General features: G+C 54.1%; 1 protein-coding gene across 1 annotated transcript; it reads left to right on the forward strand.

Moving 5' to 3' along the window:
* Positions 1–727: 727 nt before the first annotated feature.
* On the forward strand, positions 728–10,670 carry PABPC1L (poly(A) binding protein cytoplasmic 1 like). Its single transcript, XM_025895241.1, has 14 exons — positions 728–920; positions 1,673–1,866; positions 2,370–2,485; positions 3,432–3,571; positions 4,385–4,479; positions 4,716–4,853; positions 5,393–5,488; positions 5,898–6,164; positions 6,677–6,767; positions 7,066–7,191; positions 8,213–8,340; positions 8,695–8,788; positions 9,634–9,764; positions 10,593–10,670. The coding sequence occupies exons 1-14, from the start codon at positions 728–730 to the stop codon at positions 10,668–10,670; spliced, it is 1,887 nt and encodes a 628-aa protein (XP_025751026.1).
* Positions 10,671–11,270: the final 600 nt, after the last annotated feature.

Here is an 11,270-nt window from a genome sequence, read left to right on the forward strand (position 1 = left end):
GGTTTCTAAACAAGCGTCTCAAGTCTTTTGAGCTTTCAGGTAAGAGCCCCAAAGGTGCGTTTATAAGCTTTTAGGGCAGGAGATGCAATTCTGTGTTCCCAGGCAGTACCTTGGGGGTCTCAGGCAGTGACTCTCATGTCCACACACAACTTTATACCCAGCTGAAACCAGGCAGAGATTGAGCATCAGTTTTCCTGCTTGCTCCAGGGACTTCAGCTGAGAAACTGGGAAGGGCTGGCTAAAACTCCGTGTTTGTCTTGGTGATGATGGAGTTGGTTGCAGGGAGTGGCGTGGGCTGCAGGTCTGTTCCCGGGCATGGAAGCAAACCCCCACTCCTCCTGTCTGCTGTGGCTGGAGGGGTTGTTAAGGAGTAAAAGGTCTCTGCTGGAGAAAGGCTGTTTACCTTCTGAGGAATTAAACTCCATTTTATTTCTCTTGGGGTTTGAGTGCTGAGAAGAGCAGGTCTGTGTGTGTGGTGTGTGGTGTTCCCCTGGCTGCTCCCAGGGTGTGCAAGAGCTGTGATGTGCGGGTCATCCCAGCTTGGCTGTTGCACCAACACTGAAATGTGCTGAAAAATTTCGGGTTGGTAACTTCCATCGGGCATTCCTTTTCCTACCACTGCTGGTGGGAAGGGAAGGGCGTGGCTGTGGTTGCCGTAGGCGATCTGAAACCTGCACCCTGCAGCCTCGGGTGTGTCTCCCTCTGCAGCTGAGCTCCGTGGGCGACCATGAACGCCAGTGGCCCTGGCTATCCCTTGGCCTCTCTCTACGTGGGGGACCTGCACCCGGACGTGACCGAAGCCATGCTCTACGAGAAGTTCTCACCCGCCGGGCCCATCATGTCCATCCGAGTGTGTCGCGACGTTGCCACGCGCCGGTCACTGGGCTACGCCTACATCAACTTCCAGCAGCCTGTGGATGGTCTGTTCCCTGGGACACAGCTCTGAGGAACGGCCTCACAGCGGGGGCTTGGGCTGTGTGAGGGGTGGAAGGGTGGGCAGTGCGAGAGGAATGACCTGAATGGAGGCATCAGCTGTTGGGGCTTGGGCAATATTCCACTACTTTGAGTTTTGGTTGCAACTAATGGAATGAGTGGGACCCATTCCACTGCAGTCTCTTCTTAGGGACTAGGAAAGGATGTGTCAGCTGGGCTTTGGGCTTAGAGGAGAGGAAGATGAGTTTCAATAGTTACCCCCCTCCATGAGCTGTGGAGATGCCCCTCCCTGGGGCAGCCAGCTGTCCTTTGGCTCACAGTGTTGGGCCCTTTCCTGGCAGGCATTGCCATGATGCTGAGCTGCAACTGAAAGGTGTTCCATGCTGAAGTGAGGCAGTAGTGATGGGAAGGTGTTTGGTTAGTTGCTCTGGAGACAAAAATCCTTATTGGGTAAATTAGTTGGGCATCTGCCAAACTGGAGTTTGCAGTGAAATGGATGATCCTGTAGGAGTCAGGCATGCTTTGGAGAGGAAACAACCCAATTAATTAGGAAGGAGTGGTGTGGCTGGAGGGGAGGAAAGGAGAGCATGGGCTTCCCTGGGAGGCAGAGCTGCCTATCTCATTTAGGTTAACAAGCTCCTCTACAACAGTATCCCTGATTCCTGTGCCCACCTCAGCTGCTGCAGGATTTGAAGGAGATCGGTCTCTGTTACTCTCCTCTCCCCCCATTCTTTGCCAGCTGAGCGAGCCCTGGACACCATGAACTTCGAGGTGATCAAGGGCCGACCCATCCGCATCATGTGGTCCCAGCGGGACCCTGGGCTCAGGAAGTCAGGGATTGGAAACATCTTCATCAAGAACCTGGACGACTCCATTGATAACAAAGCCCTGTATGACACATTCTCTGCCTTTGGGAACATCCTGTCATGCAAGGTACACATTCCCAGGGGCCCTGCAGGAGAGGGCTTGCTGCAGAGCTGCCCCTGCTCTCAGCAGTGTGCTCCAGCCAGCTGGAATTCACTTTCTCATTTCACTTCCCACATCTCCTCTAAATTCCCACCTGCTTTGAAGCCAAAAAGCCTTGCTATGCTTCCCTTTGGAATAGGCACTTTCCCCCACCCCACCTTCTTCCCAGAGATGTCCTGTGCCATCCTGTCCAAGTGCATCAATGGTGTGGGGGGCTTAGGGAGCCATAAGCTCCTGGGTATCATTTGTGGATCTGGCCCTGGGATCTCCTGCCTCCCTGACCTGCTGCAAACACCCCAACACAGCTGAGCCTCAATGGGAGCAGGGCATCAGGGAGGGGAAAAGTCCCTGGAAAATGAGGATGTGTTTCCTGTGACTTACTCATGTGCAAACATGGAGAAAAACAGTGTCTGCCTCTTGGGTTTTTTGGTTGCTTTTTTTTCCCCTTCCCCCCTGCTCTGCACTTGCAGGTGGTTTGTGATGAGAACGGATCCCGTGGCTATGGCTTTGTCCACTTTGAGACTCAGGAGGCAGCGACTCGGGCCATCCGGACCATGAATGGGATGTTGCTCAACGACCGGAAGGTGTAAGTGCAGGGGAGAAGAGTCTCTCCTGGGCTTTGCACTTGGCTCTGCTCCTCCCTTGCCTTGGTGCACCCATGGGAGCAAATGCCTGCCCTGCTCGGCTGCTGTTGTGCTTTCTGTGCTGCTTTCTGTGTTTTCCCCATGTGCTTTCTGTGCTGCTTTCTGTGTTTTCCCCATGTGCTTTCTGTGCTGCTTTCTGTGTTTTCCCCATGTGCTTTCTGTGCTGCTTTCTGTGTTTTCCCCATGTGCTTTCTGTGCTGCTTTCTGTGTTTTCCCCATGTGCTTTCTGTGCTGCTTTCTGTGTTTTCCCCATGTGCTTTCTGTGCTGCTTTCTGTGTTTTCCCCATTTCCCCTCCCTGCTGGGCTCAGCAGCTCCACTGCTCTCCAGGAGTGAGTCACTCATGGTCGGTTCTGGTGGAAGTGTGATAGTGGTTTGGAGCTCTTCCCGATGGTGGGGAAGGAGTCCAACCCCAGGCTGGGTTTTATTGCTGAGGCAGTGTAACAAGTGCCCACAAAGCAGGGCTGGTCCTTGATCTCAGCTGTTGGCATCAGATAATCTGGGCAGGAAGAGATTTTGTTGTTCAGCTCTTGCTTGCATTGCATCACTTCATTCTTTACTTCCCACACAGGCAAGCGGATGCCCAGAGGGCTTGGGAATAACTTGGAGGAGGAGAGCTGGCACTTGGTGCCATCCTTGGGGTCTTTTGATGTCTCCTGGCATGACATCCCTACTTTTGGTAGTGCCAAGGGGCAGCTGGGTAGGGGAACACCTGAGTGGGACATGCTGAAGTTGCTGGATGTGAAACACATGGTGGGTTTGTGGGTGAGCAAAGCATGGCCTGAGGTGATGGAGTCTCTCTTGGCCTGCAATGAGACAGCTGTGCCTGTGTCCATCTTTGCTCTGCAGGGGACATGGAGGTTCTCAGGTCCTCTCCTTCCCTCCTGCAGGTTTGTTGGCCACTTCAAATCCCACAAGGAGCGTGAGGCAGAGATTGGGGCGAAGGTGGTGGAGTTCACCAACGTCTACATCAAAAACTTTGGGGATGACATGGATGATGACAGACTGCGGGAAATATTCTCCAAGTTTGGTGAGTTGTTGAAGCAAAGTATCGTCATCTAAAAACCTGGAGTTGGGGCAACTGGAAAGTGAGCTGGGGACAGTGCTTGGTTGAAATAGCAGGCCCTTCTCTCAGAGGGATCTGACTTGTTTAAACATCCCCCCATCAAGGGACTGCAGTCACTTCAGTTGTCAGGATGTTACATGTGCTTTCCTGCTATGATGGAGGATAACTTGTACTAGGTGCTCTCTTGAAAAAGTAGCTTTTTTCTTTCTTAGGTAACAAAGGTCAATTTTTATTTTTGTTTTGATTGGTTTCAAGATAATTAAAAAAAACCTATGTGCTGGCTGGTTATAGCCTGGGAATAAGAGATGTTGAGTCTGAATTTAAAAGGCTTTTCAGTTTAACCTGTTACTGGAGGATGCCTCTTGTGATGGGGTTTAGTGTTGTTCCAGCCCATGGACCATACTGTCCGTGCTTGGTCAGTGTCATCCCAGGTAACTTGTGGATATCCTTCACAGAAACCCAGTATATGTGTTCATGTATAAAGGTGATGAGAATTCTGGCCAAGGGAGCTCAGTGCACTGGCTGGAGAGGCTGAAAAGCCAAAGGCAGTGAGAGCAGCACCCAGAGTGGGAGGGACTGCCCTCACCAACATACAGCCCCCTGTCCCTGCCTCCCGGGGATCCCACTGTCTGTCCTCCTGCTGGGCTCTTGCTGCCATGGCCACCCAGTCTCCTTGCTGGGCTGGCATCTCATGGTGGCTCCTGAGCATGGTGCCACGTGCCAGCAGCACCCCCTCGGCGGGCACCCTGCAGGTGGCTCTTTGCTTCCCTGTTGCAGGAAAGACGTTGAGTGTCAAGGTCATGATGGACAGTGGCGGCCGCTCCAAGGGCTTCGGGTTTGTCAACTTTGAGAAGCACGAAGAAGCCCAGAAGGCAAGAGGCTCCTCACTGCCCTCTTGGCCCTTGGCTTGTTGGCTGCTGATGTTCCCAACTGTCCTCAGGGGGAACCTCACCGGCTTTGTGCTCGCCTGGGTGCTGGCACTGGGTACCAGGACCTGGCAAGGGGGAGCAGGTCTCTTTGTGGTGGGGCTGCACTGGGGTGGTGGGTGAAGAGTAGAGCTGTGGCCACTTGCTTCCTGCTGAGCCCAGAGCCCTTCCCTGCGCTGCAGGCGGTGGCTGACATGAACGGGAAGGAGATCAACGGGCGCATGGTGTACGTGGGCAGAGCCCAGAAGCGGCTGGAGCGCCAGAGCGAGCTCAAGAGGAAGTTTGAGCAGATCAAGCAGGAGCGAGTGAGCAGGTACCAGGTAAGGGGAGAGCAGGATGCTCCATCCCACAGGTCTGCAGCAGGGATATGCCCTGGGCATCCAGGGACATCCTTGGCTTGGGGACAGCACAGGGCTCTCTAGAACAGATGAGTGTACTGGGGCCCTCCTGCAATTAAAAACCTGCACAGGGGTCCACTCACTGCCTGGGAATGTCCTGGGAGGCAATATCGGGAAAGAGGAGAAAGATCTAAACCCAGGATGGTGTAGACAGGTGAACAAATGCTCCTGCTCATTAGCAGAAATGAAAATATTAACCTGGGAATGAGGCAGCTTCCTGAGGTCCTGGAGCAGCTTCACAGTGATGGTCTGGGTGCTCTCATCACTCGGGGTGTCTGTACTGCAAGTGGAGCACACACACACTCCAGGCCCTCTCCATGTCACTGGTCCTGCATCCCATCTCACAGGGATGTCTCTGGGATGTCCCACCCTCTGACTGAGCTGCTGGTTAAACACAGAGCCAGCTTGACAAGCTGCTGTAAATTTTGGGATCTCAAGCTACTTTTTTCATCTGTTTGCAGGGGGTCAACCTGTATGTGAAGAACTTGGATGATGGGATAGATGATGAGAAGCTGAGGAAGGAGTTCTCCCCCTATGGCACCATCACCAGTGCCAAGGTGAGGGACTGGGGCTCCTGGGGTCAGTCAGCTGGTGTACTCAGCCCTTGGAAATGGATTGGGGTTATCATCCTATTGAATTACATTTCCCTGCTGATGGCTTGTTTCTCAAGTGTCAATCTTTTCATCAAGACTGGTGTCAGACTTCTCTTGAAGAGTACCTAGTTGGGTGCAGAGGGTGGTCTGGCTTTAAGGTCAGCTACCTGTAACCTGCCAGGGAGAGTGGTTGCCTGGCCCTTGGCAGGACACAGTGTCTCACTGATCCCCATCCTTTGCTGGCTACTGCAGCATCAAGCACTGCAGCATTGCTGGCCCGTGTGGCTGGAGGCTCCCACCCCTCCCTGTGCCGTGTTCTGTGGGTACTGCAGCGATCTCTGGACTTAACTGTCTTGTTCTAATCCAATTTTAGGTGATGACAGACGGTGGCCACAGCAAAGGGTTTGGATTTGTGTGCTTTTCCTCCCCAGAAGAGGCTACCAAGGCCGTGACAGAGATGAATGGAAGGATTGTCAGCACTAAGCCTCTCTACGTTGCGCTCGCTCAAAGGAAAGAGGAGCGGAAAGCAATCCTCACCAACCAGTACATGCAGAGACTGGCAACCATGAGGGCCCTGCCTGGCCCTCTCCTGGGCTCCTTCCAGACCCCTGCAGGGTACTTCCTCCCCCCCATCCCCCAGGTGAGTCCTGCTCCCCAGGGGCAGCCTCGCACAGGGACCCCAGTTTGTCCTGGGTGGGGGCAGCAGTCAGGCTGAGGAGCAGAGTTGGGTTGTGCAGCCCTGGGCACATGCCCATGGGGGACCAGTGGGATCAGTGCTGGGTTTCCATGTGTCAGGGGGAGATGTGGGTATTCCAGGCAATGGGCTAAGGATTTAGTAGCTACTGCTGCCCCTCGGAGGAGGGAACCAAGGGGGAGTTTGGTGGGAGGGTGTGAGCATGGAGAACAAGTCTGCTGATGAAACCAGGGGAGGGAGAAGGGTTACAGGGGTGCAAAAGCTCCTGGGGAGGAGAAAAGTGGAGCTGCTGCAGAACCTGCTGGCAGCAGGGCTGGAGGTTGGTCTTTAGAGCATTCTGGCATGCTGCAGAGCGTGGCTTTGGCTTGTCTGTCTTTGTGCAGCAGCCACCAAGAGGCTCTAGGTTAGTTCTAGCTCAGCTCCCCAGTCACCTTGGATAATGTGTTCTCCTTTCCCAGCCACAAGCCAGAGCTTCCTTCTACGGCCCCAGCCCTGTTGTCCCAGTCCGCCCCTCCACTCGCTGGAGTGCTCAGCCCTCCCGGCCTCCCTGTGAGTCACCCTGTCTCTCCCTGGGGGCTCTCAGCACGAGATGGGCTTGGTCAGGGACTGAAGGTTCTCTAAAAGCAGCACAAAGCCTGTAGCCATGGGGAGTTGTCCTGCAGAAGTGTTCAGGGGTCATGGTGATGGGCATGGGGTGATGAGATGTCACTGGTGACACCAGAGGTGCTCTTGAGCTTTCCCCGACCACAGTCACTCCCCTCATGTCTCCTTCCATGCCTGTGCTACCAAGAAGCTTTATTGCTTATACATAAAGAGTTTTATCATGTGTCTGCTCCATTTCCAGCAGTGTATCCTGAAGCCACCCCCATCCTGAGGGCTGCTGTGCCACCGCGGCGCCTGCTGTCCAACATCAGCACCACGAGACAGGCCTCCACCCAGGTGCCCCGGGTGCTCCCCCAGGCCCAGAGAATGGGTGAGTGGGGAAGGACCTGGCTGGGACATCGCAGCAGTGGTAAAGGTGCTCACTCTGAGCTCAGGTCTCCTGTGAGGATGGATCAGTTCGTGGGATTGCTCGTGGAGGGGTCCGATGGTGCCCCTGGGTGTGGTGGGCCTGGAGCAGTACCTGTAGTGAAAAAGTGTGTGACTTTTGGGGAAGGTTGTGGTCTTCCAGGTGGGGCAAGTCTCTGATATGCACATTGGTTTTGTTGGCTGCTGCTCCTTGAACATGTTCACTAAAGCACTGATGCAGCCGTGGCAGCTGGGCTTAGTACTTGGACCCAGGTGGAGGGTGGGAAAGGACCTCTGGGGAAGAGGCAGGAGATCTTCCAGACTCTGGATGAACTGCTGCCAAGGCTAAGCCTCCAATAAAACACATGTGTTAGACTCATTTGGAGCTGGGAACCAGACCTTGCTGGCATCCCCAGTGCCTTGCTGTTCTGGGGCTGTCCCTGTGTCCCAGGGTGTCCCCTCTGCACAGGACCATCTGCTGGGGCAGCATCTGCCTGCAGCCTTCCCAGCTTCACGGGATTTAGCCCAGGGTCATCCTTGGCACTGAGTGCCTTATTGCTGAAGTGAGCAGGGGGACCAGGAGGGCTGTTTGTGGCTCCTCCTCCCTCCTGTTGTTATTGTCCCCTTGTTCCTCTGCCCTCACCTCCCTGCAGGAGGGGAACCAAGGTGAGCTGGGGTCTTGCAGCCCACCCTTCTCAGTGCTGTTCCCATCCTCTGGCTTCTCATGCAGATGGGTGTTTCTGGAGGAGAGAACTATAAACTATAAACTCTCCTGCCCTCTGCTCAACATCAGCCCACCCCAGCCAGCAGGGTGACACTGCCCTGCCTGTCCTGGAGAAGCTCTCTTTGACCTGGGGGCTGCTTTCAGCCCATGAGGGATTTTTCAGGCCCTCCAGATGAGCACATTGCCCTTGTGGCTTCAGCCTCCATGGCACAGGCATGTGTTTAAGGGCTCTGCCTTGCAAATGCTCTCATCCCCGTTGCAGCCAACATCGGGACACAGACGGTCAGCACTCGGGGCGCCTCCTCCTCCCTGCCACGGGGTGCCTACAAGTACTCCTCGACCGTCAGGAACGTGCCCATGGGGCACCTGCCACCCGTGGTGCCCCCGCAGGTAAGAGCTCTGCAGCCACCACAGTGTGACAGTCCTGGTCCTGCTCTGTGATGGCACAGCTGCTGATCCCAGGCAGCCCCGTGGCTCCGTGTCTGGTGCTATGGGAACCTTTCCTGGGGGCTGCTGGAGTGACTGGGGCTGTGGATCCAGTAGCCACACAGCTGTGATGCCTGGCTCCAGCTTTCCTGGAAGCTGGTGTTTGGATACAAACAGACAGAGCCAGAGCCTCCATCAGCATCTCGGGAGGGTGAAATGCCCCATGGCATTCAGGATCCAGCAGTGTTCCTGAAAGCCAGGTAACTTTTGCATCATTCCAGCCTTTGATTGCTGCTCTTCCCTGTTTTTTTTCTCCAGGTGGTAGAACCTGCTGTGTGTGTCCAGGGGCAGGAGCCACTGACAGCATCCATGCTTGCAGCAGCCCCTCCTCGGGAGCAGAAGCAAATGATCGGTGGGTGTCAGGCTGCTCTGCTGGAGTAGGTCCAGCTGTGGGGTCGTGAGGGCACGTGTGCTTGCATGCACCAGGGGAGACCCAACTGCTGGGAGAAGCTGTAAGGCCTGTGGGATTGCTCTGGTATCGCACTGCTTTAAAAAGATAACCATAAATTCAGTCTGTGGTGGAACTGGATGGGAGCAACAAAACCACTCCCTGTCTGTGTGAGCTGCCTGGCAGTGAGACAGTGTCTGGCAAAGCTTGGCAGAGAGACAGAGCTCCATCCATCCTGCCTGTGCTGCCAGGCCGTGCCAAGGTGGTTGTGGTTCCCCTGGGCTCTGAGCCATCGCTGCTCTTGGTCACTGATGAACAGCTTGGTGGCTGTAGGGGTTAAGGTCAGCTCTGCCACACAGCCCTTGGGCTTCAGGTGTCCCATGGTGGAGTGGGCAGTGCCCTGGCAAGGGAGGGCGTTGCTTGTCCTGCTGCTGGGAGGTGCCCTGCTCCATCTACCCCATGGGCTTGGCCTGGCCAAAGCACAGCAGGTCACAGACTGGCTCTTTCCTCCCCAGAAGGGAACAGCTCCTGCAGAAGTTGGCACCTCCACCTGCATGTTGATGGGCAGGTGTGGGCAGCATCCCTGTTCACTGCCCTGCTCCCAGTGCAGGTGCCTGCTGCTGACCTCACCCAGCAGCTTCCTGCTGCTGGGACTTGCTGGAGTAGGTTTGCTTGTGAGCAGTGACTTTTCCACCACCATCACCACCCTTGTATCCCTTCTCAGTTGAGAAGGCAGGAGGGCTTGCGCTGGGTTTGAAAACTCTGGAGGGCTTGCCTAGTGCTGATGTCCTTCCTGCTGTTTGGAGCAGGTGAGCGCCTCTACCCTCTGGTCTACTCGATGCATCCCTTGCTGGCTGGCAAGATCACTGGGATGCTGCTGGAGATGGACAACTCTGAGCTGCTGCTGCTCATGGAGTCCCCTGACTCCCTGCACTCCAAGGTAGGAGTCACTCGGTGCCCAAACACATCCCTTTCCCAAGGGCTGACTCCCTGCTGCTGCAAGGAAGGGTGACCCCAGCCCAGGAGAGGGGCCCAGGACATGGATTGCCAGGGGAAGAGCAAGGAGCTGCTGGTTTTATTTTCAAGTGAAGAAGGAGCCCCAGTGATGTCACCATACCCAGTGTCATCCACCTTCAGCAAAAGGAGAAACTTGGAGCAGATCCCTGAAAGCACAGGACAAGCTCTGAGGGTGGTCTGGAAGTGACTGGGAAGTAAAAGAGGGAAAAGCAGGTTGGGTGTTGCTCCCTGGAAGGAGACGGGGAGATGCTCTTTCCTGAGAATAGAAAGCAGATAAATGCTGCCTCTCTGCAGTGTTTATTCAGTTTCCTCCTTAACCCTGTTGAATATTTAGCTTTGGTTCCAGTTGCAGTGAATTGATTGAGGCAGGATCCACTTTCACCCTTTCACTGACTTTTTTTAATTGATTGAGGCAGGATCCCCTTTCCCATTTTCCTGGTTTTTTTTTTTTTTTTTTTTTTTTTAATTTTATTTTGGAGGAGTGTGGGCTCTGCTGGGTGGTGTCAGGCAGCTTTACCTGCAGAGAAGCCCCAGAATTTCCCTTGGGAAGAGACAGGAAATGTCTTTGGGCTGATCAGTCTCCTGCAGAAGCAGCAGACCTGGATTTTATAATTATAATTTAAGTCCTTTACCTCTTGGAAGTGGTTCTGTGCAGAGACCAAGTCGGGACCTGGAATACTGAATTCCTGGTGCAGTGCACTCCTCCACTGGAGCAACTCAACTTCCCCTTCCTTGTGTTCTCTGTTGTAAGATCGAGGAGGCAGTCGCTGTTCTCCGAGCACACGAGGCCACGGACACCTCCCATAAGGGCAGTGCCTTCCTGCAGTGACTCCAGGTGGGTGCTGGGAGCTGTGCATGGTGTGCTCAGGGGCTCTGGTTTCTCACTCTGAAACTGGGGATTGAGTTTCTCATCCAGACCAAGTAAAGTTTGATGAGTAACAAAAGTATCTTTGACTGTAATGTTCCGTTTCTTAAACTGCACCCTCCGTTTTCCAGAGTTAGTCCAACTGCAGAGACCTTGTTCTGTGGGGTTTTTTTCTGTGTTGATGAGGGCAATGACTGTGCAACCAGAAAGGCAGATGGGAAAGGACCTTGCTTTTCTGTGGGTCTAGTGGGGACCAGCACAATCTTTCCTGGGACTTTTTTTTTCTTTTTAAATCAGAATCTTGGCAGGAGATGCCCTATAAAATATCCTTTGTGGGCTTTATCAGGAGAGCTGGTCCTGCTGCTGCAGCTGGGACAGACACATCAACAAGCAATTGAGGCTCTCATGTGCCCTTATCTTTGAAGGTAGTATTTTCTTGACTTGTGGTATAAATGAAGTTGTGTGTAATCTGAGTTCAGGTGAATTTCATCTTGTCTGGTTGAAATTTTTCCTTTAGCATTTGAAAACTGTATTTGAGGGTTCTCTGTTTCTTGTAGGCTCCGG

Source organism: Manacus vitellinus, unplaced genomic scaffold, assembly GCF_001715985.3.
Source record: "Manacus vitellinus isolate BGI_N305 unplaced genomic scaffold, ASM171598v3 scaffold_26_pilon, whole genome shotgun sequence".
Classification (NCBI taxonomy): domain Eukaryota; kingdom Metazoa; phylum Chordata; class Aves; order Passeriformes; family Pipridae; genus Manacus; species Manacus vitellinus.

Bases quoted from the DNA above. Each gene is read 5' to 3' on its own strand.
- PABPC1L (XM_025895241.1), top strand. From the start codon at position 728: ATGAACGCCAGTGGCCCTGGCTATCCCTTGGCCTCTCTCTACGTGGGG. The intron at 2,486-3,431 runs GTAAGTGCAGGG...TCCCTCCTGCAG, and splicing joins TTGCTCAACGACCGGAAGGT to GTTTGTTGGCCACTTCAAAT. The intron at 8,789-9,633 runs GTGGGTGTCAGG...TGTTTGGAGCAG, and splicing joins GGAGCAGAAGCAAATGATCG to GTGAGCGCCTCTACCCTCTG.